This window comes from Phyllostomus discolor, chromosome 8 (assembly GCF_004126475.2).
Source record: "Phyllostomus discolor isolate MPI-MPIP mPhyDis1 chromosome 8, mPhyDis1.pri.v3, whole genome shotgun sequence".
NCBI classification, from domain to species: domain Eukaryota; kingdom Metazoa; phylum Chordata; class Mammalia; order Chiroptera; family Phyllostomidae; genus Phyllostomus; species Phyllostomus discolor.
This window is the reverse complement of record NC_040910.2, coordinates 108,518,085-108,545,738: the sequence shown is the minus strand read 5'-3', so window position 1 is coordinate 108,545,738 and position 27,654 is coordinate 108,518,085. Positions and strand designations below refer to the sequence as shown.

Genomic DNA, 27,654 nt, shown 5'->3' with positions numbered 1-27,654 from the left:
CACAGCTGCCCTGCCCACCCTCTCTGCCTGGGTCCCAGCTGGGGACACACTGTGGGGAGGGCCAGAGGAGGGCAGTGGGTGATGACGAGAGTGTTGTTTGTTTCTTAAATCCCAAAACAGCAGTTTTGCACTCCTACCACTGTCCCCGGGGCCTTGGGCATTCTAGCTGACAACCTGTCACACGGGTCTCTTTGTTTAAAACCTTCCAGGGTGTTGTCGGAGTTCAGCAAAGCCCAGGTAAACTCTGTGCCAACCAACGGACTGAGCCAAGAACCGGGGATCCCCACGCTGGAGGCCTCGCTGTTCCCCCATGGCACCCTCCACAGTGCCCGCCTCGACACCAGCACACACCTGCACTTCGATGCGCCTGCAGGGCCCGTCCCTCCCCAAGCGGCCCCTGGGGCTCGGGATGGTGGCCCCACGCAGGAGCCACTTTCCCAGGCACCTGGCTCCCAGGGCTTGCAGCACCTGGGCACGGACCACACTGTCACTTGGGGAAGCACGTCAGACCAGCAGCCTTCCCGTCCTGCGAGAGCAGTCGGCCAAGGCAGTGGCCAGCAGAAGCCGTCGGTGGGTCTCGGAGCTGGACCAAGCCCTGTGGTCTCCTCACCCACCAGTCCGGTGAGTGGGACAGGCCGTTCTGGGGTGGTGCTGGTGAAATGTGTCCGCACTGGCCGGGGTTGCCCCGAGTGGGCTCTGCCTTCTCCCCACTTACCCCGTCTGCCCGCGTGGTGTTAGTGTGGACAGCATCGTGATGATGGAGCTACTGTTCCTCAGTGTGTGAGTAGCGGGGGCCGTGCCGCTCAGTTCCCAGGGGTCCCTTCTGTTATCTTCACATCGCCCCGGGAGAAGATAGTTCTCGTCCACCACAGACTCTCCACTCGCAACCGCTGCCGCTTAACGCCTGCAGGCCTTGGGCGGGATGCACGCCATCCCCCTGAGCCTGGGTCTCCTCCTCCGCACTTGTTATCAATTCATCAATATTGTTCTATAATATCTTTGAAAATACTTACTTTGCAACATGATCCAGATTTAGAGCTGTGCTATCCAGCCCTGGCTGGTGTGGCTCAGTGGGTTGAGTGCCAGCCTACAAACCGAAGGGTCACCAGTTCAATTCCCAGGCAGGGCACATGTCTGGTTTGCCAGCTGGGTCCCCGGTTGGGGCATGTGAAAGGCAACCACATGTTGGATGCTTCTCTCCCTCTCTTTCTCTCCACCTCCCCCCTCTATAAATGAATGAATGAATGAATAAAACCTTTTAAAAAGAAAGGAAAAAAAGAACTGCACTATCCAGTTTGGCAGCTACCAGCCACATGAGGCTGTTGAACACCCAAAATTGTGGCTGTCCGAATTCAGATGAGCCATGTGAGACACACAGTGGATTTTGAAGACTTAGTGTGGGGACAAGAATGTAAGATTTCTCATTAATTATTTACATATCAAAATGAAAATATTTGGATATATTGGGTTAAATAAAATACTTCATTAAAATCAATTTCACCTACTTCCTTTTACATTTTTTAAAATGTGGCTACTAGAGCATTTTGTTTAAAAGATTATATATATCTTTAGAGAGGGGAAAGGAGGGAGAAAGAGAGAGAAACATCAATGTGTGGTTGCCTGTTGCACGCCACCCAGGCATATGCCCTGACTGGGAATCAAACCGGAGACCCTTTGGTTCACAGACTGGCGCTCTATCCACTGAGCCACACACACCAGGTGGGGCTGGCTGCCGGAACATTTAAAATGACACGTAGTGACTCACGTTGTACTTCTGGTGAACTGCGCCGCCCCGCGGTAAGCCAGTGTATTTTGTAGAACAGCGCCACCCCGCGGTAAGCCGTGCAGTTTGTAGATCACTGGAGGCAGGTCGGTCCTGGGACTGGATCTGGGCCGTGAGGCCGAGCGCCACTGGCCCCGTGGAGCAGCGGTCAAGCCCGTGCACACAGGCTGTCCGGCCATTTGACGTGTGTTTCTGTGTCCGGGAATGCAGGGGTAGGGACGGTGCGCACGTGGACGTGCGAAGCACAGAATCTGCCCCTGCGCTGCCTGGGGCTCCTGTCGGCGCTGGTGCGTGGTCTCGCTCTTCAGCTCCGTCCGCGCACGTCTGCCCTTCGGCCGGTAGCTTCCAGATCCTATATAACCCAGGATGGGACCGGGGCCATGGAACAGGCTAAAAGAGGCACATACACGCGCCCTTTCAAAACAGCTTTATGGCGATATAACTCACATACCATACAATTCACCTAACTAAAGTACAGAATTCGTTTGTTTGGGTTTTTTTTTTTTTTTTAGTATATTCACAGGGATTTGCAACCATCACCAATATCCAATTTTGAAACCTTTTTATCTCCCGTCAGAGAAATCCCTGCCCATTAGCAGGCACTCTCCAACCCTCTCCCCTCCCCCTACCTTATTCCCCGCAGCCCCCGGCAAGCACTGATCAGCTCCGTCCATGGATTCCCTCTCCTAGACGTATCACGTAATAGAATCTTACAATATGGAGCCTTCCAGAGTTGGCTGCTTTCAGTTAGCACAGTGTTTTAAGGTTCATCCATTTGTCGCATGCGTCCCTGCTTCATTCCTTTTTGCTGCTGAGCAGTATTTCGTTGTAGATCCAGTTGTATGAATATGTCACGTGTTATTTATCCTTCGTTAGTTGATAGACATTTGCGGGGGGGTTCCCCCTCTCCCTGCTTCTTGGCTATTAGGAATAATGCTGCAGTACACATTCATGTACAGGATTTTGGGTGGACGTGTTTTTAAACCTCTTGGGTGCGTACCTAGGGGTGAAACCTTTGGATCATAACTCTGGTTACCCTTCTGAGGAACTGGCAGACCGTTTTCCGAAGGAACCGCCCCACTTCATGTTCTCGCCAGCAGGGAGTCCCCCTGCGTCCTCGCCAGCGGTCCTTATCGTCCTCACTGTCACCGTCGTCATTGTTGTTGCCACCACTCTAGTGGGTGAGAAGGGGCGTCTCATCACGGTTTGGATTTGCGTTTCCCTGATGGTCCATGATGTCGAGCATCTTTTCGTGTGCTTGTTGTCCTTTCTGTATCTTCTCTACAGAAATGTCATCAGAACCTTTGCCCAGGGTTATCTGTCTTTTGATTCTTGAGTTATAATAAGGGTTTTTTTTTTACTTCCTATTGAATTTATTGGGGTGACATTGGTGAATAAAGAGTTATAATAGTTTTTTATATATTCTGAATCCTAGACCCTTCTTAGATATGTAATTTGCTAATATTTTCTCCCATTCTGTGAGTTTTTTGCTTTTTTTTTAATTAACTTTTTAAATCTTTACCTGAGGATATTTGTATTGATTTTAGAGAGAGAGGAAGGAGAGAGAGAGAGAGAGAGGGAAACATCAATGTGAGAGAAATATGGATCGGTTGCCTCCCATATGCGCCCTGACCAAGGATCAAAACTGCAATCTAAGTACGTGCCCCAACCAGGGATCGAACCAGCAATCTTTTGGTGTATGGAACAATGCTCCAGCCCACTGAGCTACCCAGCCAGGGCTCTTCTCACTTTCTTGATTGTATCATTTGCAGCATAAAAGTTTTAAATTTTGATGTAGTCTAGTTTATCAGTTTTTTTCTTTGTTGTTTGTGCTTCGATGTTGCTTCTAAGTACCCATTTCCTAGTCACGTCATGAAGATTTACTCCTGTGGGTTACTCTAACATTTTTATACTTTTAGTTCTTTTTTGTGTTTTTTTTTTTTTATTGTTCTTAGTTCGTACAATTAGATTTGGGACCCATTTTGAGTGAATTTTTATATACGGTATAAGGATGACGTCCCACTGCATTCATTTGCATATCCAGTTGTAGCAGCACTATTTGTCAAAAAGACTATTACTTCCCCCTTCTAAAAAGTCCTGAGACGTGATGTATTTAAAGTCCCGAGCTCCGCTCCGCGGGTGTGCCTCCATGAGTAGTCACGTGTGATGTGCGCTCTGTGACCGCCATCCGGGTCGCGATGTAGAATGTCTCCAGCCCATCAAAGGAAACCAGAGATCCGTTTTTCCTGTCATTGAACTTGATATAAGTGGAGTCATACAATATCTACTCATTTGCTTCTTTCACTGACAGTTGTATCTGAGATTCACGAACCGTACACACAGCATGGGGCTGTAGCCTGGCCCTCTCCATTGCTCTACGGTATTTTATTACAGCGAGAACGTATCGGAGTGTGTTTCTCCGCGCTCCCACTCACAGACATTTGGGTTGTGTCCAGCTTTGGGGCTCTCATGGAGAAAGCTGCTGTGTGTATTCTTGAACTTGCCTTTCGGTGAACCTGTTGACTCATTTTTTTAACTATGATTTTTATTTATTGATTTTTAGAGAGAGAAACATTGACGTGCTGTTCCACTTATTGATGCATTGACTGGTTGATCCTTGTACCTCCCCTGACCGGGGATCGAACCCACAACCTTGGCACATCGGGACGATGCTCGAACCAACTGGGCTACCCGGCCAGGGCCCTGTGTCCCATTTCTGTGGGTATATATTTAGCAGTGGAATTGCTAGGTCATTGGGTAGGCATATGTTTTAGATTTCGCACGTACCACCAAAAGGTTTTCTGATGGTGCTTGTGCTAAGTTGTCCTCACGTCAGTGATACGTCAGCGGCGTCTGGGCAGAGCAGCTTCCCGTGTCAGCAGAGCTCCTCCTCTGCCCACCAGCTTTCGACCCCCCTGGCCTTCGGGCCGCTCGCGACGGAGCAAGTTCCTTCCAGCCACGGGCATTCCCACTGTCCGTGCCCCGTGCCTGGACCCTCTTCTGACTCATCCGTCTCTGTCTCCGTCTCCGCACTGTCGCCCCAGCCTCCCCACCCGCCCCGACTCTCTTTCCCATTCACCTGCTTCACTTGGTGACTCTCGTCCCTGCGTGAAATTATAGTATCTCTTTACTCATCTGCTTGCTTATGTTCTGTCTTCCCGACTGGAATATTGGCTCCGTGACTCGAAAGGCCGCGTCTGCTCACTTCTGTACTGTCAGCCCCGAGCACTGTGCCTGGGAGGCAGTGGGTATCCATTAATAGTTCCCGAACTCTCCAGAGACTCTTGAAATGCCAACTCATGTAAGTGTACACCGAGAAGTGCACGGCCACGTGCAGGGGTGGGCGGGTCGGCCTGGCCAGGGCCGACTCCGCCTCCTGTAACGTGGACCCGCAGTCCCCGCCGCTGAGTCCGGCGTGAGCGCCTCGGACGCCGGCCCCTTCCGGGGCCCACATCCCCAGGGGGGGTTGCAGGCCGTGCATTGCTCCGCTGGGTGGTCGCCGAGCGAGCGCCACTGGGTGGGCTCCATGCCTCCGTGCAGGGCGGGGCTGCGCCCTGGGCGCCGCCTCCATGGTCCTCAGCTTCTGGTGCTCCTGTCGCTGAGTCACGGCTGTGTGTTTCCCACGTTGGGAGGGGAGCTCGCTGCCGCGTTTTCTGATTCCAAACGCCGTTTAGTCTTCCTTTAAAATTCTTTTTAAAAAATTCTTTCAGTTCGAAGCACCATGCTCGGTAGAGATGGGACAGACAGACAAGGGCCCTGCTCTCTGGGCGCAGACCCCAGATTAGACACTGTAACTGCACCGTGGGAGGTGCTGGGAGGGACGGGTGCAGGGTGTGGGGAGCTCCCCAGCAGGACTGTGCCTGTGGGGCCTGTGGGGTGGGCAGGTGTGGGCCCGGCTGCTCAGCCTCATTTGCAGGAGGAAGCCTGAGGCCACCCGCAGTCACTGCCCCCACGGGCCACCCTCCTACAGCACACGCTCCCCTCCCCCAGGCAGGGCAAAACACGCTTTTCCCATGTCGGTCAGAGACCTGGTGTCTCGCGCCTGGGCCAGACTCCTCTCGGGTTAGCCGTTGTGTAAAGCGTCCCAGTGCCTTTAGTAACTCCAGGTGGCATTCCTCTGTCTTGGGTCCCCGGCGGCAGGTGCTGCTCTGGCTGAGATCCTTGGCCAATGGTGATTCTCCCCCAGCTGGTAAAGGGGCAGGAACCGGCCAGATGTGGGCCCCCGGGAGAGCAGGAGATAGCAGGAAGGCGGTGTGAAAGGGGCGGGAGAAGGGAGATCATGGTACACTCCTCTTTCCCCACCTCCCTCTCTGCTTCGTAACCAGGGGCCCTGGCGTGGGGCACAGCCACAGGGCTCGGTCCAGGCCCGTGTGCAGAAGCTCTAAGGACCCAGTGTCCCCACTGTGTTTCTCCAGTGCTTAAGGGAACAAAGGGTTTTCCTTAGAGTACCGATCCCTGGTGGCTGACCCTGGTGGTGGTCCTTGGAGCGCATCTGCCCATTCCCAGGTAGCCTCCCCCACCGCCATGGACAGAGGCGCCCTCCCCGGGGACTGGGCACCATCTCAGAATGCACATGCGCCCCCTTCCTTCCTTCCGGCTCCCTCGCCCCGCCCTTGTCATTTTACGTGAAAGATGTTTGGAAAGCCAAGGCCCACGCTTTCATCTGCTCTGACTCTGCGCCAAACAGCCTTGCAGGTCCTGGGACGGGAGTCGGGCCAGGCTGCCCCGGGATCCCGGCTGGGCAGTGGGAGGAGGGCGGGCTGGGGGTGGAGAAGGAAAGCCTCCAGGAGGAGGTAGTAGATCAGGGGTCCCCGGTCCCCGGCGGTGGGGTGCTACCAGGCCGTGCCCTGTTAGGGATGGGGCTGCGGAGCAACAGGTGAGCAGTGGGGCGCCTGCAAAACTCTGCTCCCATCATGGCCTGAGCTCTGCCTTCCGTTTCTTCTCCCCCGCCCTCCCCCCACCTCCAGGAAAAACTGTCTCCCATTGAAACCAGTCCCTGGTAACAAAAATGTTGGCGGCCACTGTACGTAGATGACCCTGAGCTGAGTCTCAGTGCACAGTGGTCCCATTAGGGCCATTAGCAGAGGCTGGGAGGCCCCAGACCCCCCAGGTGTGTGCGCCAGGCTGCGTGAGGCGGCCCAGACCACCAGGAGGTTGCTGCTGCCCGTCTTCCTCAGGGAGTCCCCCCGCGTCCAGACGACCTTGTCAGGTTTTGTCCAGAGTCCCGTGTTGTCGGTGGTTCCCTGCAGCCGCCCTCGCTGATGTCGTCCTGTCACCGGCAGAAGGAAGCAGCTGCCGGGGCCGCGGGTTTCCAGGGGAAGTCCTGGAGGCCGCGCTCTGCGAGCCCCTCTGCTGCCAAGTGCCTGACTCAGAGCTCTCCCTGTCGGCCGAAGGAGCCTTACAGCGTCTGAATGAATTAAAGCGTCTAAACCGAGCCTTCTGGGGAAGCCCCAGTCCCGCTCCCCTTCCCTCTCTGTGGTGGGGGGGGGGGGAGAGGCAGTCCTGATTTAAGGGTTGGAAATAGCATCAGGTTGAGTCACACGAGAGCTGGTCCCACCCCTCGTGTGACTCATTTCCTCCGTGTAGACAGCCGTGTCCGGTGGCCCCTGCCAGCTTCCCGGCCTCTGCTCTCACACACTTAGGCACAGATAGGCCGGGAGTGCTTGAACTAGCAGGGGGGAAGAAGGTATAATCCCTTCCCACGAGCCCCCGGCTCCAGACCCGCTCTGTGTCCCGTAGCCAGTGAGCGCTTTCAGACTCAGAGAGGGAGCAGCAGAGGGGAAGGGCCTGGCTGCTGGGGCCTCAGGCGCCTGCTCTGCCGCGGGGAGCAGAGGCGGGGCGGCCGGCCAGGACTCTGGGTCCTGCTCACCTTGTCTCAAACCCGATAAGCAGGACCGAAAACCTCTGCATCCCGTAGACAAACAATGCCGAGAACTGGATATGCACATAGAAAAGAGGAAAGGTTGACCCCTTCCTCACACCATACACAGAATTAACTCAAAATAGATTGTAGACCTAATTCTGAGAGCTAAAACTACAAAGCTCTTAGCGGAAAACACAGGACTAAATGAATATTAATGTGGCCTTGGGTTACATAGTTTCTAATAGTTTCTTAGCTGTAACACCAAAAGCACAGAGGAAAAAGAAAAACAGATGAATTGGACATCATCAAAACTTAAAAATTTTGTGCCTGAAGGGGTGCCATCAGGCAAGTGAGAAGACAGCCCATAGAACTGGAGAAATTATTTGCAAATTGTATTTGTCTTCTAGGGCGCCTGTAGCAGGGTACTGTAAACAGGTTGGCCTAGAATGACAGGAATGCATTGTCCGCTAGAAGTCCAAAACCCAGGGGTTGGCAGGGTCGATTACTTCTGCGGTTCAGGAAAGAACCTGCTCCACCCTCTTCTCCAAAGAAGATATTCAGGGGACCAGGAAACCCATGAAAAGACGCTCAGGGTCGTTAGGCATGAGAGACGTGTGAATCAAAACCGCAGGATTGCGCTTCATGCCCCTCGGGAGGGCTGTAGTCAGACAGACAGATGATAACAAGTGACGGAGAGGAGCTGGAGGAACTGGAACCCTCGTACATGGCCGGTGGGGGTGTAAGATGGCACAGCCACTTAGGAAAACGGTTTGGAAGTGCTTCAAAAAGTTAGACCTGGTTCCCATTCCTTTCACTCCCAAGAGAGTGGAAAACAACATCCACACAAAAATTTGCACGTGAACATTCACGGCAGCATCATTCATAGTTGCCAAAGAGCAGGAAAAACCCAAATGGCCATCAGCTGGAGAGTGGGTAGACGAAACGCGGTCCGTTCGTACATTGGAATGTTATTTGGCGATGAAAAGGGATGGAGCACACACACACATGCTACAACGTGGATGAACCTCGAGAACATTATGCTAAGGGGAAAGAAAGAAGCCAGTTAGACATGACCGCATGTTGTGACATTTCATCTACACAAAATGCCCAAAATGGGAAATCGGTGGAAACAGAAAGTGTATGATCGGCTGCCTAGCACTGCAGTGGCTGAGGGGAAACCAGGAGTGACGGGTAACGGGAATGCAGTTGCTTTGCGAGTAGTGAGGATATTCCCCGCTTGGTGGTAACGGTTGCCCAACTCTGTGACCATCTCAATGAAGACGTTAAAAAAAAAAAAAACCAACAGCAAAAACACGACTTTAAAAACAGCCCATGTCTTTGCTTCTTTCCTAATAGAAAGGCAAGAGCTGGATCTCGGAAGATGACTTCTACCGGCCCCCCCAGGAGCGACCCCCGGAGAGCCCTCCCAGTCCTTCTGATCGCTCCGTGGCTTCTTCCGGGGGGACTCCGGAGTCCAGGCCCGGGTTCCTCAGGCATTTTTCTCAAGGGCCAAGGAAGAGCTCCTCCATGGGGGCCTTGGATGAAGCTTGTGTGCCTTCCCCGGGAAGCAGGAGCAGCAAGGCGGCCACGGCACAGGAGCACAAGAACTTCCGGGTCGTGCACCGCAGGCAGATGGGTAGGTGGCCTCGGGGTCCCCTGCAGCCTCCTCGAGGGGGTCCTCCTTTCGGAAAGCAGCTCTGAAGTCCTCTCCTCCCTTACTGCTTGGGTGGGGGGGGGCGGTTCTTCTCACCCCAAAATGTAAAAAGGAGCCACCCCTCCCTGAGCCATTCAAGAAAGCATGGCAGGGAAGGTACTATGTTTTGTTACACAACCTTGAAAAGTGGTATCCCAGCTTGCCTACAGAGTGCAAAAATGCTGTTTCTTATATTGAAGTGGAAAATACCCTCCCTGAAACCACCCCATAGATCTCATTATACAGAACCCTGGATTCCGTCTGGAGCCCCGAGCAAACCCGGCCTCTCGGAAGGCCCCCGAGTTTCAGCTGCTCCTTCCCACGGCCTCTGTCACGGATGGCTTATTTAGCAGTTCTGGGGGCCGCATCAGATCGGTTCAGTGGCCTCCGTGCGCTGCTTGCGCTGAGGCCAGCTTGGTCTCCCCACTCCTACCCTGCCCCATGAAGTCCAGGATGCACCCAGCGACCATAACCTGATTTTCCGTAACCCTCACAAATGAACTTCCTCTTTCAGTCAAGCAGACAAGTGCGCCCTAGAGCCAGGCTCCTTCTCTCGTATTCTGTCTGCCGTGGCCCAGCCGAGAACTCCGGCCAGGTTCCTGGGGCCCTGGCCTGGGGAGTGTGGGTACAGCCCTGGTCTCCGTGCTGGCTGCTCTTAGGGTTTTCTGCCGGCCAGCTGACGTGGTGGTACCTGTGCTGGAGAAGGTGTGCTCTGTGCCTGGGTCGTCAGGTTCCCCGAGGAGTGGGCGGACCCTCTGCAGTGGCCCAGGCTGGGAGGGGGGAATCGTGTGCTCGCTCTGGTGGCAGACCCCCTGGAGCAGGGGGCACTGCGCAGTGTGTGGCGCATGGGCACGTACTCACTCATTCAGCCAGTATTACCTGAGCACCCGGGATGTGTCAGGCACTGCCCTGGGTGCTAGGGACGCAGCAGGGGAGAAGGCAAGGTCCCTGGCTTCGTGGGGCTTACGTTCTGGTGCGAGAGACAGGAAGTAAGAAAATCAGCCAGCAGACATAACGGCGTGGGCGGGCGATCATAACTGCTGGGGAGAACAACAGGTGGGGAGTGCTGGGTCGGAGTGCGGTGTTTAGTGTAGGATGGCCGAGCGAGCCCCGCACACCGGGCGACATTTGAGGACACAGGGAGGGAGGGAGGGAGAGAGGGAGTGCGAGGCAAGCTCTGCCGTTCCATTGTTGCTCCCGCACTCCGTTCCTGGTCCGCTTCTCTACTGACACCCACTTCCCAGCCGATCTCACCCACTCGCAAGGGCTTTATGCCAACAACCCCCCCAGTTTTTATCTGTGAACCTTGACCATGAACTTCACATTCAGATCCTCATCTGCTCCTATGCATGCCTAGCGGGCTTCTCGAAGGTGACGTGTCCGAAAAGCACGCCCCGATCCTCCCATTCCAAACCCGCTTCCCTGCTCATGATCATGAAATGGCCAGCCTGCTCCTCCCAGGTGCCGGGGCTAAAGACCCTGGAGTCACCCTTGATTTTCCTTGTGTTGCTCCGCTCCTCAAATCCACCAGCAGATCCCGTCACACATGCAGAACCTTCCACTTGTCACCACGGCCACCGCCTCAGGGTGCACTGACATCCCTGGCCTGGTGTTTTGTTGTTGTTGTTTAATTTTAGATTTTATTTATTTATTTTCAGAGAGGGGAAAGGAGAGAGAAAAGAGAGGAAGAGAAACAGCAGTGTATGGTTGCCTGTCAAGCACTTGGGTTGTGTGAACTTGGCCCATAACCCAAGCATGTGCCCTGACTGGGAATCGAACCAGCAACCCATTGGTTCACAGGCTGGTACTCAATCCACTTGAGCCACCCCAGCCAGGGCCCTGGCCTGGGTTATGACAATAGTCTCCCAACTGGTCTCTGTCCCCGTGTCGTCCTTCAACCTTGAGCCAGGGTGACTCCCCGTGTAGAATGTGCCAGATCACGTCCCTCTGCCTGAAACCCTGCAGTGGCTGCTGTGCCCCTCAGAGCAAAAGTGGCTGGCTTGTGTCCTGGTGACAGTCACTCTGTCTGCACTCGCAGGACCGCGGGCTCCGGAGGTTTTTTCCCTTGGGTGGTGAAGGGACAGGCCCCTTGTCTAAAGTGCCTCTCTCCGCCCCCAGGACTGTCCAACCCGTTCCGGGGTCTCATGAAGCTGGGCACCGTGGAGCGGCGGGGAGCGATGGGCATCTGGAAGGAGCTCTTCTGCGAGCTCTCCCCGCTGGAGTTCCGCCTCTACCTGAACGGCGAGGAGCGCACCTGCGTGGAGAACTGCTCGCTGCTGCGCTGTGAGTCCGTGGGGCCGGCCCACAGCGACGGCCGCTTTGAGCTGGTCTTCTCCGGCAAGAAGCTGACCCTGCGCGCCTCCTCCCAGGACGAGGCCGAGGACTGGCTGGACCGGGTGCGGGAGGCCCTGCAGAAGTGCCGGCCCCAGCAGGAGGACGAGTGGGTGAATATCCAGTACCCGGAGCCGCCCGACGACCTCCCCGACGGCCCCCAGGGCGGCCCCCCCTCCCACTCAGACTTGCTCTCGGAGCCCGAAGCCCTCCAGGCCACGCAGCTCGATTGGTCCTCCGCCCAAGTGCCCGAACCGGATGCCATCAAAGAATCCCTCTTGTACTTGTACGCAGACAGGACCTGGACGCCCTACGTTTTTTCCCTGTCCTTGGAGTCCCTGAAGTGCTTCCGCGTGAGGAACGGCGAGAAGGTGCTGAGCGACAGCCACGGCGTTGAGACCGTACGAGACATCCTGCCGGACACGAGCCTCGGGGGGCCGTCCTTCTTCAAAATCATCACGGCCAAGGCCGTCCTGAAGCTGCAGGCCAGCTCCGCGGAGGAGGCCGCCTCCTGGAGGGACCTGGTGCGCACGGTGCTGGCATCCTACTTGGAGACGGCCGAGGAGGCGGTGACGCTGGGCGGGAGCCTGGACGAGAACTGTCAGGAGGTGCTGAAGTTCGCCACCGGGGAGAACGGCTTCCTGCTGCAGTACCTGGTGGCCATCCCCACGGAGAAGGGCCTCGACTCCCAGGGCTGCTTCTGTGCAGGTGCCGGCGCGCCCTCCCGCCACCCGCAGCCCCCCCAGCCCCCCCCAGCCTCCCTCTGTCTCTGGTGGGGTTCCTGTTTGAGGCTCTGCACCCCTTCCTGTCCCTCTGCGAGTGGCCCCATCCCACTCTTGGGGTGTTGCAGCAAATGAGGCTGTTTGCAGCTGTTGCAGCAAAGAGCATCTGCTCCTCCAGCACCCAGGAGGGCCGGCGGCCCTGCTCGTGGGAGCCTCCCTCCCTCCCGCTCTGCAGTGCAGCCTGCGGGTGGCAGCCCTACTGTGTGCCTGCCCCTCTCTGCTTGGGGAGTTATGGGGCTCAGAGCACTCCACTCCCTTCATCACCGTAGTACTGCATGATTGTATTATTTGGGAGTAGGGACGTGGTACCCTCTCACAAGTTTTTGCATGCTCTTGCAAGTGCACACAATTTTTTTTTAATTACAAAAATATTCTCATACTACTCAGCACTGTCCAATACAACTTTCTATGTGGACGAAAAGGTCGTAGATTTCTGCTGTCCAGTTCACTGGCTACAAGCCACATGTGGCCACAGGTCCCTAAGATGTGACTAACGAGCTGAATTTTTTATTTAATTGAAGCTGATTAAAATTTTTATTTATTTATTTTTAGAAAGGGGAAGGGAGGGAGAAAGGGAGAGAAACATCAATGTGTGGTTGCCTCTCACACACCCCCTACTGGGGACCTGGCCCGCAAATCAGGCATGTGCCCTGACAGGGAATATAGAACTGGAGACCTTTCAGTTTGCAGGCCAGCGCTCAACCCCCTGAGCCACACCAGCCAGGGCTGATGTTGATTTAAATTTAAAAGGCCACCCTGGCTGGTGTAGCTCAGTGGATTGAGTGTAGGCTGCAAACCAAAGGGTCACTGGTTCGATTCCCAGTCAGGGCACGTTCCTAGGTTGCAGGCTAGGTCGCTAGTAGGAGCCATGTGAGAGGCAACCACACCTTATGTTTCTCTTCCTCTCTTTCTCCTTCCTTTCCCCTCTTTCTAAAACTAAATTTAAAAAAAATTATAAGTAAATAAATAAATTTAAAAGGTCACATGTCTCGTGACCACCATGTTGGACGGCATAGCAGTATATATATTGTTCTGCAACTTGGACTTTTTCTAGTTAAAAATACACCGTGGACATTATTCCGAGTCAGTGCATCTGCTAGGTCATTGCCATCATCCAGCCCACTTCTGTGCAGGGGGCTGGGCCAGGTGCTTCTCAAGTCTGTTTGGATCGTCTCACCTGATCCTCACAACCACCCTGTAGGGAGAGCAGCTACCATTATCTCTGTCCGTAGCTGAGGAAACTGAGTCACCGGGCCAGTAAGGACCTGTCCCCGGTCCACACAGGTAGTAAGTGGTGGAGCCAGGTGAGGACCGCGTTGGTCCCAGAGCCTGCGCTCTTCACGGGTCCCCCGCGGCCCTTCAAGGCTGCCTGCTATTCCACAGCTCACGCTCCATCCTTAGCTCCTCCCCCTCAGTGGAACCAGCCACTCCCACCGCCGCCCTCCCGGCGAGCTGGGCGGAGCTTGCTTGCGTGCTGCAGAGTGCCCAAGCCTCCGCCCGGGCTGCGGGTGGTGTAGGAGCTGTCCCGTCGGGGTGGATCCCCGGGGGACTGGAGGGGAAGGCCTGCTTCAGGTGTCTGGGAGGAAGTGGTCTGTGGTCAGTACCCCTGGAGGGTGGGAGAAGCTAGACAGGGCAGAGCTTCCGGCAGAACACTTCTTCAAGCCTCAGCTCCCCCACCCACCCTCACACCCTTCGGCAGAACACTTCTTCAAGCCTCAGCTCCCCCACCCACCCTCACAGCCTTCGAGGTCGTTTGCACTTGTGGGTGTGAGTGAATGCCGGCCAGGGTGGGAGGGGCGGCTCGCACTGTCCCCACCACCCACCTGCGGGCGAGACTGGAGCTGGGGAGCCTGGGCTTCCCTCTCCGCCCGTGAACACAGCCCAGGGGCCAGGCAGGCACCAGTCACTGCCGTTCGGCTTGTATTTCGTAGTTTGTGGGGCACTTTCAAAACCGGTCTCCTTTCAACTTTGTAATAACCCCACAGAATAGCCAGTAGTAGCCGAATCGTGCAGACAATTCGGAATGAAACCCGGCAAAAGTTCGGTGAAGGTCAGGGTGAGGTAATGGGTAAGCAGAGGAGCCGGCCTTTCTGGTCCTGAGGCCCGAGGGGATGCTTTCCCCTGGCCCCGTGGGGGAGGGGCTGCACACTGCTCCGGACTGGAGCGGGCCTTTGCCCGGGGCACACCAGCTCCCACTCCCGCTGCTCCCCGCTTGGGGGCACCCCCCGCCAAGGGGCTGCCGCTGCCCTGAGGTCACCAGCAGCGCTGGCTTCAGGCTGGCACCCGGCAGCGTCCGGACTGCCCCATGTCCCCAGCTCCCGCCCTGCTGCCCAAGGTCCTGCCTCAGTTGCTTCCTCTTCTGGGCCCAGGGGACCAGCAGAGGGACAGGCCAGGAGGGGGTGGACAATGGTCAGCAAGCGGTGGGGACGTGGAGCGCAGGCTCCAGAACCAACAAAACCCGACTTTGAACTCTCGTGAAGATTGATTAATGGGGTTGATTCTGAGTGACAGCGGTTCTCACCCTCGTACTTTTTTTTTTTTTTTACCTTTATGCTTTCCTTAAACAGCGGGCCCCTCCACCTTAGCAGCTTCCTCCGCGGTCCTAGGGAGCCACCACTGGCCGCGCCGCCCGCCACTCACCCTCCCACCCTCCTTCTCCCCAGGCTGCTCCCGGCAGATCGGCTTCTCGTTTGTCCGACCCAAGCTCTGTGCCTTCTCTGGCCTCTACTACTGCGACATCTGCCACCAAGACGATGCCTCAGTGATTCCAGCCAGGATCATCCACAACTGGGACCTCACCAAGCGCCCGGTAGGTCTCGAGCCCAGCCCGCGGCGGCCACACTGAGTGGGCTGCTGAGTGGCGGAGAAATGGTCCCCCCTCTTTGCCGCTGCTATGCATCTGCTGGGAGGAGGGGTTCGACTCCCAGGGACAGCAGGGTCACTGGTCCGGGCCCCGGAGGTGGGGCAGCTGACCAAGAGAAAGCTCGGTGCTTTTCTGTGGCCCCGGCGCGGAGCTCTGTCAGGGCCCGCCCTGGTCCTGGGGGGGAGGGGGTCTGAGGGCGCTCTTCCCAGGGCCACAGACAAAACTGTTTCCGGCACCAGCAACAGGATGGGTGGGTGGGTGGGTGGGTATGGATGGGGGTGGGTGAGTGGGGGTGGGTAGATGGGTGGATGGATGGATGGATGGATGGGTGGGTAGACATGGATGGGGGTGGGTGAATATGGATGGATGGATATGGGTGGATGGATGGGGGTGGGTGAGTACGGATGGATGAGTGGATAGGGGTGGATGGGTGGGTGGGTAGATATTGATTGATAGATGGGCAGATGGGTGGGTGGATATGGATGGGTGGGTGGATGGGTAGATATGGATGGGTGTATGAGAGTATGGATGGATGGGTAGATGGATGGATGGGTGGGTGGGCGGGTAGATACGGATGGACAGATGTATGGATAGATGGGCGGATGGGCCAACCAGCCGGTTGCACTTGCCCTGGGAGCAGTCGGCCTTTTCTTTGACGTAACAAACGAATGGCAGTGACTGGGAAGCAAGACCTCAAACGCTCTGGAGGAGGGCAGTGTTGCGCTTTCTCTTGTGCACCGGAACCGAAGAGGGACCAGAATGAAGGTGGCGTGAAGGTGGGAGAAAGCAAGGCAGGGCTCAGATGACAGGACAGCTGACGAGGCGGCGTGGCCTGGAGGGTGGTCCCTGCGTGGGAGGAGGGGGCTGGCGAAGAGAGGCATTCCCAGCGTACGTTAACCCGGATGCACAGGCCAGGGGGCAGGGCTGGCTTAGGGCGAAGGTAAGCCTTTCGCTAAAGGAGTTACAGGCCTGGGGCGTGACTCCCCACGTGACCTGCCTAGATGGTCACTTAGGATCTGATCCTGTTGTGAGGTTGCTCCCCGTCAGAGTCAGCACCCCTTTTTGTCCCCGCTGTGCACGTTTGTCATTGCATGCACATCTGCTTCTGTAAACTTGGGGTACGCCAGACTCACGCTGCTTTATAACACGCTGCGTTTGCTTACTGTTACGTCTTCGGTACTTGCGTCCACCACACGCTTCTGGCTGAGACGCATCCTGAGATCATGCATGTTTCCTCTTCTCCAGCTGAGCTTACCCACTTTTCTGGCTGTGTTGCCGGGAGCGAATGATTTAATTTCCGCTTCCTCTTCTGGAAAGGGGGGTTAACAACGGCCTGTTTCAGGCTTGTGTGGGGACTGAAGGGGGAACAGTACGCCCCCAGGCACTTCGACGGCGCCTGACATCTGTGCCCGTCCCCTCTCCTGGGGTACGTCCCACCCCCTGCCCCTTGCCCTCTCACCCAAGCGCAGGGAACGTGACCCTCAGAGTCCGAGCCACCCCGGCCTCTGCCCCCCTGGGGACAGGAACCCCGAAGACGTCAGCCTCACTTGGGCTTTTTCTGTTGGTCAAGTCGTCCCCACCCCTACCCTCAGCGTTAGGTATCTGACTAACAGCGTGGAGAAAGTCAAACCTCAGAGTCACCACAAATGCAAAGGACCCTTTGGCCGCAAAGCGCCCGGCGTTCACAGCACACGGACACTTCCACCGAGCCGCCTCCTCACTCGTTGCTGTAATTCTTTTTTTTGTTTGTTTATTTGTGGGGTTTTTTTGTTTTGTTTTTAAAGATTTTATTTATTTTTGGAGAGAGGAGAAGGGAGGGAGAAAGAGAGAGAGAAACATCAATGTGTGGTTGTCTCTCATGCGCCCCCACTGGGGACCTGGCCCACAACCCAGGCATGTGCCCTGACTGGGAATTGAACTGGCGACCCTTTGGTTCGCAGCCCGCGCTCAAGCCACTGAGCCACACCAGCCAGGGCTCGTTGCTGTAATTCTTGTGCCACTTCCTTCTCCCAGCCAGAAAATTGCAGTGCGCTTCTCGGCATATCTGCGGTTGAGAAATGCAAACCAGACAGTGACCGGCTGAGGTTAGGGGCCGCATTGCTCACCGTGACCACTCCGGCTGACCCACTCGGGTGAGGCCTGCCGGGCACCTGGCAGGACGTGCGGCCGGGGCGGGGCTGCTCTCTTTGTCTGCTCTGCGCCCACGGGAGCAGAGACGGTCCCCGGGGAGCACAAAGCCCTGCCTGTCTGCGGCACTTGGCAGTTTCCGACGCACATTCCTCGTGTTATTCCATCTGAGCCTCACCCCAGGCCTGAGGCTGGGTCGTGGGCGGGGCCGGGCCAGGCCGGGGCTGGGGCACAGCAGCTTGATCCAGGTCACCGGGGCTTTGCCACGGGGCTGCCCACTGGCCGGGGGGCTGGTGCCTCTGGGAAACGGGACAGAAGGAGTTGCCCATCCTGGGGGAGGCGAGAGATGCCCATGGAGCTGGTAGACCGGCAGCCACAAGCCTCCCCAGCCCTCGGCCCATCTCCCAAGTGTGGGCAGCTAGTCTCCCGAGCTCCCTGTGACATCCCCAACCCCCCCACGCCCCCGGGGGCAGCCGGCCCACTGCGCATGCTCAGAGTCTGGTGGCAGTCCCCTTTACGAGGATACTCTGCTGCCACTGTGCCAGGAGCTTACCAGATCACTCTTTACTCTAAACTCACAATAATCCCAGGAGACAAGTGCTTTATTTTTCCCATTGTGCACACGAGGACACTGAGTCACAGAGAGATGAAGGCAGGTTCACAAGGTCACACAGCTGGGAAGCAGTAGAGCCGGGGTTCAAGTCCCAGTCTGACTTGCCAGCCGGAGTCCTAACCGCCGCCCCGTAGCCGACAGCGGAGAGTGCCGCCTCTCTCCTGTTCTCGCCACAGCGAGGGGACGCCTCGGGGGAGGGGGAAAGGGCCCTGCCGCTAGTGTGGCAGCCTGGTGCATGGAGGGGGTCCTGGTGTCAGTTTAGGCCTGGGCTCCGCCTCCTGCCGGTGGGCCAGGTGAGCCGCTGTAGCTCCTCTGAGCCTCAGTGTCCTCCTCAGTCAAGTAGGGACGATGGCGCCTTCCCCTTCGGGTTGTTACGAGGAGGAACAAAAGATGTGGTTGAGGTCCTCAGCCCAGTGTCTAGCAAACAGTAGGAGCTCAATACTTGGCTTTGGCACGGGGGTGGGGCCTGAGGGTGGAGCCTCTCTGCCCCGTCAGGTGGGAGAGTGGGAGATTGGTCGCCGAAATCTGGGGAGGCTCGGGGAGCCCGGGGTGGTGCTGCCGGCGAGAGCGGAGGGAAGTGGGGAAACCTCTTGCTGAGCCGTGTCTGATCTGTGGCTTCCTGTGGTTGGACCCTGACCCAGATCAAGTCACCTGCTCCTGCGTCAGCTCAGGGGACGGTGCCTGTTTCCTTTGGGTAGGAAAATGGGGGCTGGGCGGAGAGGAAGTAGTGGGAAAAGTCCGGGAGGCCCCGGGGAGAGGGGTCCCTCCTGCGTCCCCGCCAGCGCCAGCGCAGTGGTCTGGGGGCGGGGCAGCAGCTGGTGCCACGGAGGGAGGGCAGGCGAGGAGGTGTGAGGGTCACACCTTCTCGGATCAACCAGGTTCAAATCTTGGTGTCGATGAGCTGTGGACCCCGCCCAGGTCCCTGCCTCTCTCTGAACGTAGGTCTCTTCAGGTCTCTTCATCAGTAGAATGAAGATGGCCCTGGTGGGGTGAGTGGGGGAGCCCGCGGGTGACTCAGTGCCCGGCCCGGAGCTGTTCACTGAGCCTCCTTTCTCTCCCGCCCCCCTCCGCTGCCCGGTTGGTGGTGGCCGCAGGTCTGCCGGCAGGCCCTGAAGTTCCTGACGCAGATCCGGGCCCACCCGCTCATCAACCTGCAGCTGGTGAACCCCTCGCTGTACGAGCACGAGGAGCGGATGCATCTCATCGGGCAGAGCCGGGAGCAGCTGAAGCTGCTGGGCGACTACCTGGGCCTGTGCCGGAGCGGAGCCCTGAAGGAGCTGAGCAAAAGGTGAGCAGCCTGGACACGGGCACCCGCAGGCACACGCGGCACCCTCTCGGGAGAAACGCCGGGGCCCGGTGGGATTACCACGTGCTTGAGGAGCGGCTCCCATGGGCTCACACGGTCATTCAGTCATTCAGTCATTCAACAAATATTTATTGAGAACTTACTAAGTACCTGGCACTGGGCTAGGTACACAGGATACAACACAGAAGGAGGCAGGCCTGGCCCCACCCTCTCGCAGGGAAGGCCGCTGCTGGGGCTGAGGCCGGGCTGGGGGGGTGGGGGGGGATGCCCACCTCTAGCTGGAGGAGGAGGACAAGGAGCGAGAAGATTTCCCGGGGGACCTGACATCTAAGGTGTGACCTGGAGAATAAGTTACAAAGGAGGAGAGGAGCAGGAAAGAGTGTTTGAGAGGGAAGCAATGACGGACGTGAGGCCCCATTTGTGGGGAGCACGGGGAGATTTTCGGAGGGAGCAAGGGGGGGACGTGGGGCGTGTGGTGACAGGAAGACAGGTGAGGGCCAGGCCACAGAGGGCTGGTGGCCCGCCCTGGCCTCTCCCTTTGCCGGCCAGCCCACCAGCCCGCCAGCCCTTGGCTGCTCTGCTGTCCAGGGCAGCTGCCCTCCCACAATCCTCGGGAGAGGCCGAGATTGGGGCGGGACCCGCAGGCTGCCCTTTAAGAAGCTTCAAAGGGCCAGCCCAGGGGTGAAAAGTGATGCTGGGCTTGGACTTAGAGGCTCTTTCCGTGCCTGTCACAGTCACCTCCCAGCCCCCAGGTCACAGCCCAGGCTGTGGCCGTCAGTGGGACTGGGCTGTTCTGAGGAGGACAGATAGGCCTCAGGCGGAGGAAGTAGTACCTGCTGCCCAGCTGGGCTTCACTGCTCTGCTCTGGGGGCCTGGGGCGGCTCACCAGCCCCTCCACGTTTCCCCTGTGGCCACTCTTCCCCACTGGGCCGGCACACAGACGCCCTGTCCGGTGGGCTGGGCCTCCTCCGTCCGGCTGCCATCCTCCCAGAGCCGCTCCTGCCTGGCTCCTCGGGGCCAGGGTGGTGCCCGGTGAGGTCCCCGGGGCCTCAGAAGGAGGAGCTGCTGCAGAGAGCACTCTCTGAGGCAGGGGTCTGCTCCACGGGGCCTGGAGGAGCAGAGAGCCTCTGGGGCCATCATGAGGGGCCCCAGGAGGCTGCTTCCCTGGGTGGGAGGCTCAGCCATCAGCTGGGTGCCTGGATCTTGACTCACTCCCCTGATTTCTGAGAATCCAGGACCCAGGGCTCCAGAATCTGTTCTCCTGCCTCCCCCAACCCCATGACCAGCGTGGGGAATTCTCTGGAGTCACATGGGGCCTCGTCACCTGACCCAGGTGTCAGGGAGTCTGCAGACCTGAGGAGACCAGGTACCTACAGGGGGCTCCTGTCCCTGCCCTGCTGAGATGGTTTGGTTGGCACCCTTACTGACCTGTGCTGACCACTAGGGCCAGTCCTGCCTCCTTCTCCCCAGCCCGACGCATCTGCCGCGTGCCCAGCCTCCGGGAGCGCTGGGCCGAGACGGTGGGAGTCCCGCTGCAGAAGCAGCACAGCAGGAGGAAGAGCGAGGGGAGCCTCTGCCTGGGCTCAGACCCGCCGTGTGACTCTGGGAAGGTGCTTCCCTTCTCTGAGTCTCAAATCACTTGTCTGTACATTGGGCAAGCTATCCCTGCATTCTCGTGGCCTTCCCGAGTTGTGGTGCAGGCCGCAAGGGGGCTTGGAGTCTGGGAAGGGACACAGACGGGGACCGAGGGCCCTGGGTCCGTGTGGCCTGTCGTGAGAGAGGGCCCCTGACCTGGGCAGGGCCCTGAGGGCAGGAGCAGCTCCCACAGGAAATGGCATCCGAGCTGAGGGTTTGTGGAGTTACTTCTTTTCAGGAAGGAAGAAAAGAATGCTCTTCTCCTTTGCAAAAACAGCATTCAAATGGCAGGAAAGAGAATCAGGCAGGAGGTTGGGACATTCTCCCCTCCCGGTCTCAGCACCTTTGGTGCCGGTGGGCACGCTTCCAGCCCTCACTCCGGCCTCACACGCAGGGGACCAGCGATGCCACAGCACGCGGGGCATCCCGTGTATCGTGAACTGGGGCTCGGGAGAAGAGGGGGACAGGAGGCCCAGCTTTTCTAGCTAAGGTGGGTGGCATGGCAGGGGATGGGAGTGTGGCTCACCGGGGCCTGCAAGGGGCTTCATGCCACTGGACTGCGGGTGCACGGCCAGGCCTGGATGACCCTGTGTGCCAACCAGAGACGTTTGGGGTTTATCCCGCCCACACTGGGGAGCTGCCAGAGGGTTTTGAGCAAGGGACTGTCGCATTCCGGTCGGGCATTTAGAAAAACCCAGTTTGCAGCAGCAGCAGCAGCAGCCACCCGCCCGAGAGGCAAGGTGGCCTGGACTGAGTCGTGCAGGGCAGAGGGCGGGAGGACAAGAAGGGCAGAGGGAGAACAGGCCGGTCTTGGACGTGGGACCCCTGTTCTCTCCGAGGACCCGGCCCAGGGCTCCCACCGGCAAAGGGAGCTCCTCCTGCCTCAGTTGTCAGGCCTCTGAGTGTGACAGACCCGGATGCAACGGCTCATGGGCACAGCCCGGACCTGGCCGGGCCCCCGGGCCTCCACGACCGTGAGCAGAGGGTGGATGAGAGACGTGACTCTCCAGCCAAATCAGCCCCACCTTTCCTGCCAGCTCAGGGACAGGCTGTGCGGTCCCCGCCCCCTTGGTCTTCCTGGTGATAAATGGGGGCTTCCTGTTCCCAGAAAGCCGGGGTTTTCCTGGGGAGACCAGCATAGCGAGCCGAGCGTCCGGCCGGCAGCGACCTCGCCCCACAGAACACCACGTAGCCTGCCTGGCCGCCTGGCGGGACCTGCCGTCTCCAGCCTGGAGTGGGCTCCCCCTGGGCCATCACTGAGGCCGAGCCCCCGCTGCAGACACCCCAGGGCCTGGCCCCATCCTGACCCTGGGTGTTCAGAGCCCCCTGGGGCAGGTTTCCGAGCTTCCTCAGACTTGGAGCGTTGTCCCCAGAACCCCAGCAGCACACACACAGGGGGCCGGGCTGGCTTTGTACGGGGGTGGGGGTGGGGGGGCACCATCTGCAGGTGTTTCCTCCGGGTCCTGCAGGATGTAACCCTCGGGATCTCTGCCATGCGCTCTCCCTCTCTGGGCAGAAACCAGAGCCCAGCTGGTGGCTGAGCCTCACCCTCTGCCTCCCCGCCCCCCCCCCGGCCCCGCCTCCGAAATGGGATCTGCCTGGGTGCTTGGGGCAGGCCTCGGTGCCTCTCACTAATGCCGAAACTAGATGCTTGAATGCCTGTCCCTCGGCGAGGCCAGGGGCTGCAGGAGGAGGGCAGGAGCCGCGGCCGGTGTGTTTCTGTCCCCGGCCCTGTCCCTGACGAGCGGTGGTGGCAGCAACGACCACAGATGGACAGGCACTCCCCGGGTGGACGCGGGCTCTGCGGGCAAACTCCTGCGTTCGGATGCCCGCCCCGCCCCTCCCCGGCCGGCATCTGACCTCTGTGCCCGCCCCCCCGCCCCGCGTCCTCGCCGTCCCATAGGGGGCGCTGGTTCTCGCAGCGCCGGCCCCAGGAGCCACTGCGAGGACCGAGCGAGTGCGCATGTGTGTGAACACACACGTGCCTCCGCCCGGCTCCCGGACCGGCCGTCAGCGTCCCTCGGCCTCTTTCGTACCATCATTTTCATAGACGTTTGCTTTATTTGTTCTGTACTTTTCCATTTTAAAACATAGTTGTAGCCTTGCCGGGATATAACTGACAAATAAAAGGGCCAGGTATTCGAAGCGTGCGGCGCGATGACTAGCCATGTGGACGCATCATGAAGGGACTTATCTGGTGTGGTTAATGAACACTTTCATCACCTTCTTTACTTATTTCATCTGTTTATTTATGCATAAATATTTTAAATGTTTTTAAGATTTTATTTATTGATTTTCAGAGGGGGGGCAGGGAGGGAGAAAGTAAGGGAGAGAAACATGGATCAGTTGCTTCTCGCACACCCCCCACTGGGGACCCGGCCTGCAACCCAGGCATGTGCCCCGACTGGAATCAAACCAGCGACCTTTTGATTCACAGGTCGGCGCTCACTCCACTGAGCCACACCAGCCAGGGCTATTCATAAATATTTTTTTGGTGAGAACATTTAAGTTCTACTCTTGGCAAATCTCAATTACGTGGCACAAGTTTACCAGCTACAGTAGGTGATTGCTCATTGTTTACTGTGGGCTAGGCACTGTGCCAGGCGCTCGAAATAAATTATTTAATCCTCAGAACAGCTCCATTTCTCAGGTGAGGAAACCTGAGGCTCAGGGCGGGTGAGGAACCAGCCCGAGGTCTCAGTGGCGAGTCGGTCACCCAGGAGCCCGGGTTCCAGCCCTGGCCAGCAGGCTGTGCTCGTGGCCACCGCCCCGCCCAGGCGGCAGGTGTGGGTGCCCGGCTGGTCCGGTCAATGGTGCCGGGGACGAAAACAAACGCAGGTCGGCCGGGCTCGGGAACCCTTCTCAGGGACCCCTGTGTTTTCTTTGCAGGCTCAGCCACAGGAATTACCTCCTGGAGTCGCCCCACAAGTACAGTGTCGCCGACCTCCAGCAGGTGAGAGAGTCACCCCCCAAGACCTCTCTAGCGGGACCCCACACCTGGAGAAATCCGAAATGGAGAGGGGGCGGCGTGGCCTGCGTTCCCTGCACCCAGGCAGCCACCCTCGGCTTCTCAGAGCCTTGTGATGGGCGGCCCACCATCCCTGCGTCCTGGGGCAGCGAGCGAGCGCCCAGCCCCCTGCAATAAGCAGGCACTGCCACGAAGGCCAAAGTCACAGGGGCGAGAGTTTGAGACACCCCGTCCTCGAGGAGGGGAGGAGCGGATTGGGGTTTTGTCTGTCAGTCCCGCCGCCCCGTGGGCACCAGCGCTGGATGCCCCGGTTGCTCGCCTCCATCTGGGGAGGGCGTTGTGCCCACGCGGAGTGACGCTGCCGTCGGGGTAGGAGCGTTGCGGGCAGGGCGCCAGGAGCCGCAGCAGCCACGCTCTGCAGGTGACCTTGGCCTCCGCGCAGCTGCCTGAACGGCCCGGCGGCCCGCATGTGCCCTGACAGGTCTCGGAAGGGACGTACGAAGGGTTCCTCAAGGCCCTGATCGAGTTCGCCTCCCAGCACGTCTACCACTGCGACCTCTGCACCCAGCGCGGCTTCATCTGCCAGATCTGCCGCCACCATGGCATCATCTTCCCCTTCGAGTTCGACACCACGGTCAGGTACGGAGGACACCCGGCGGCCTCCCCACCCCCGTCCTACCCGCCGCTCACCCCGGCGTCCGAGGGGCAGGCCCCGCGCCACTGCACTTGAACACACTTAGCACCCTCTCCGGGCCAGCGCCGCGTGGTGGTGGCTCGTCCAGAGCGGCTGATGCCCGGGGCGGGCACGGCCAGCCCCCGTCCAGCTCAGGCACAAGTCCAGCCCTCACGGGACACTGTTGGTTTGCCAGGGGCGAAGGCGTGTCTTCCTAGGCCTCAGTTTTGTCATCCATGAATGGGTTGAAGAGGCACCGAGGGAGTTACTGCCCTGCCGTGGTGGACACAGCCTGGCACAGAGCAGGCCCCGTGGGTGACCCCTGGTGCTGCCTCTGCTCCTGTCATGGTCATTCTTGTCCCCGGTCACCACTCATTATGAGAGGCCTCCAGATGGACACATCCATCCAGCAACCTCCATTCCGGCCCACGCGGGGGTGGAAATCTGAACTGGCGGGCAGGTTAATTCCTTTTCAGTAGGTGTCCCCCGGCCCAGACTCAGCCCCGAACAGAGTGGGGCTGAGTCCTCCTCACTGCGGTGGCTCAGGCGCAGGTGAGGAGTCACTCAGTGAGTCTCGGCTGCCTGTATTTAGAAATGAAACGGAGGGCGCCAGCGGGGCCTCCATCCGTGACCTTGGGGAAGCTTGACTGCAGGATCCTCTGTCGCTGGGCGGAGAGGCAGCGCCCGCAGGCCGGGGGGTGTGGGCCCTGTCCGGGGGCACTGGCCGGCCTCCCGCCCGCCCACCATGACAGGCTGCACTTGCCCCTTTCTCCCAGGTGCGGCGAGTGCAAGACCGTCTTCCACCAGACGTGCCAGGCCGTGGCGAAGGGCTGCCCACGCTGTGCCCGCCGGCGCAAGTACCAGGAGCAGGACGCTCTCGCCTAACCCAGTCTCCTGCCCGCCCCCCCCAGAGGCCTCGGGCAAGGCCTCAGCTCAGCCGTCCCAGCCAGGCCCAGGCGCTCCCTCCAGGTGTCACAGCTGCCTCCCTTGTCAGGGAGACTCAGGTGTGACCAGAGCAGGAGCCTGCCGGAGGGCGCCCTGGATGACGCACGCCCTCCTGCTCCAGGAGGTGGGGGCGCCAGCAGAAGCCCCGTGTCTGGGGTGCTGGGCCGGGGGCTTTGCACTAACCAGGCTCCGGCTGACCGCACTGAGGTGGCGCGTCCATCAGGGCCGTTCACACGCGGGGGACGAGACTTGGGACACATCTTCAAATTCACATTCCTGATTAAAAAAAGGTCTAGTTTTTTAAGGTGGGTTTTTTTCCCCCCTTCATATTTCAACAGAAAATATTTTTTTATTGTTCACCTTCACCAGTCACCCAAGAAATCCAGGCATCCTCACCTTAAGCAAACGCACAGGTGCGGCTCAGGCCTGGTCTGTGGACAGGTGGGTGGCCGGGCCAGCGGGCCACACCTGGGCCAGCCGGACTGGGTGCCTTTCCTTCGCCCTCCCCAGCCGCTGGCCGCCAGAGCTGCAATGCAATGTGCCAAACGGGCCAGGCGGGCGGGGTCAGACCTGATGACCCCCCTCGTGCTCTCCCTCTCTACTCCCCACCCCCACCCTGCCGGCCCAGCCGAGAAGCCCAGCGTCTTCCTCTGTGCCCTGGACTTGGGTCCCTGCAGGGGAAGGGGGACTCAGGACCAGCACTGTCAGCACTTTGCCGTCCCAGCCGGGCCCCCCTTCCTCGGTGCGGGGAAGGGTCGTCGTCTCGCCTGCCCCTCAGCCCTGTGCGTGCGCTCCTCACTCCTACCCTGCACACGCATGGCAGGGTGCTGCTGCAGACACCCCGGGGACCCACCCCGGCTGGGACAGAGGCAGGCTGCACCCACAGAGGAGGCCGTGAGCTCGGGCTGAGGACGAGCCTCACGCACGCGGCAGAGCAGCAACCTGTCCTCCCCCGAAGAGTGCCAGCCCTGCGCCCCAGACGCGCAGGGACCTGCGGGAGAAGGTCCGAGGAAGAAGGGTGCCGCACCTCGGTTTACAAAGCCATGAGTTCCCCCAGCCTCGCCGGACTGGCCGGGCAGGGCGGGGCTGTGCTGCAGGAGACTGGAGCCTTGTGCTGCAGCGCGGTCACCACTGAAGAGGTCGGGGCGGGTGGGAGTCTGGAATTGTTTCCAAGTGATACTTAGACCCTCGGGGCTCGGGGGGAATCTGGGTGTGATTTCTCTGCTGCCTCCCCCCGCCCCACCTCTCCGGAGCCCAGCAGGCTCCCCTCAGGCCTGGGGTCCTCTGGCCACCTGGCACGCACAGCCTGAGACTGGAGGCCTGAGGTGGAGACCCGCCTGCCACCGCCAAGGGATGAACCTACTCCCACGTCTCGCTTGGGGTGGTTCGGCTGCTGAGTCACCTGCCGAGCTCTGAGGAGCGGGATGAATTGTGCAATAGGACAGAGGAAGTGCTCGGCAGCTGGGGGAGGGGCTGCCGCCACAGAGCCTCTGTCCCCTCTCGGAAGCAGGCGCACACCTGTACCCAGGGCACCAAAGCCTCCGGAACCCGAAGGCGGGTCCCCTCTCCTCGTCTCACCCGCTCACAGTGGCATTAATGCTCCCCTGCGGACCCAGCCTGGCCGGAGCCCGGATCGCCCCAGGCCCCGGGTGGGTGGCACCGCCCGTGCCTGGCCCTGTCTCCTGGGGTCCGTGAGGATATTCCGTGCTCCAGGGTGTGCCCCAGGAGGCGGCAGCAGTGAGGCCTGGGAGCCACTCACCTCAGCCCATGCCACCCGCACCCTCCCGGAGATCAGCAGCATTAGCACGGACCCCCTGCCATCGCCCAAAGCCGCCAAATGCTTTCCGACGAGCTGACCTTTCCCCCCTCACTTCCAATGGGAAGCTGACGTGAACCTCAGTCTTTTTAACATGTCATTTTATGCAATAAACTCTCTGCAGCGCGGGGCCCCAGCCCTGAGAAGTGCTTTGCAATGTACTGAAGGAACTGCTGCCGTGTGATTTTTTTGAATGATTTTGCAGTAAAGACCTGATATTTCTAACCTCTGGTCTGGCTTCTGAATCCTAATGCTG

At 58.8% G+C, this 27,654-nt stretch overlaps 1 protein-coding gene across 4 annotated transcripts in view; it reads left to right on the top strand.

Moving 5' to 3' along the window:
- Window positions 1-27,623, top strand: part of PLEKHM1 (pleckstrin homology and RUN domain containing M1) — a 45,134-nt gene extending 17,511 nt beyond the window's left edge. For 3 of the 4 annotated variants that reach the window (XM_028521585.2, XM_028521586.2, XM_036034055.1), the window contains 8 exons: window positions 210-621; window positions 9,003-9,282; window positions 11,458-12,378; window positions 15,116-15,261; window positions 19,150-19,343; window positions 23,886-23,949; window positions 24,446-24,603; window positions 25,414-27,623. In XM_028521585.2, the coding sequence (XP_028377386.1) occupies window positions 210-621; window positions 9,003-9,282; window positions 11,458-12,378; window positions 15,116-15,261; window positions 19,150-19,343; window positions 23,886-23,949; window positions 24,446-24,603; window positions 25,414-25,522 (2,284 nt within the window). In that variant the 3' untranslated portion in view covers window positions 25,523-27,623. Of the gene's footprint in view, window positions 1-209; window positions 622-9,002; window positions 9,283-11,457; window positions 12,379-15,115; window positions 15,262-19,149; window positions 19,348-23,885; window positions 23,950-24,445; window positions 24,604-25,413 lie in introns of those variants that run through there. The other variant, XM_036034056.1, reaches the window with a different exon arrangement.
- Window positions 27,624-27,654: the final 31 nt, after the last annotated feature.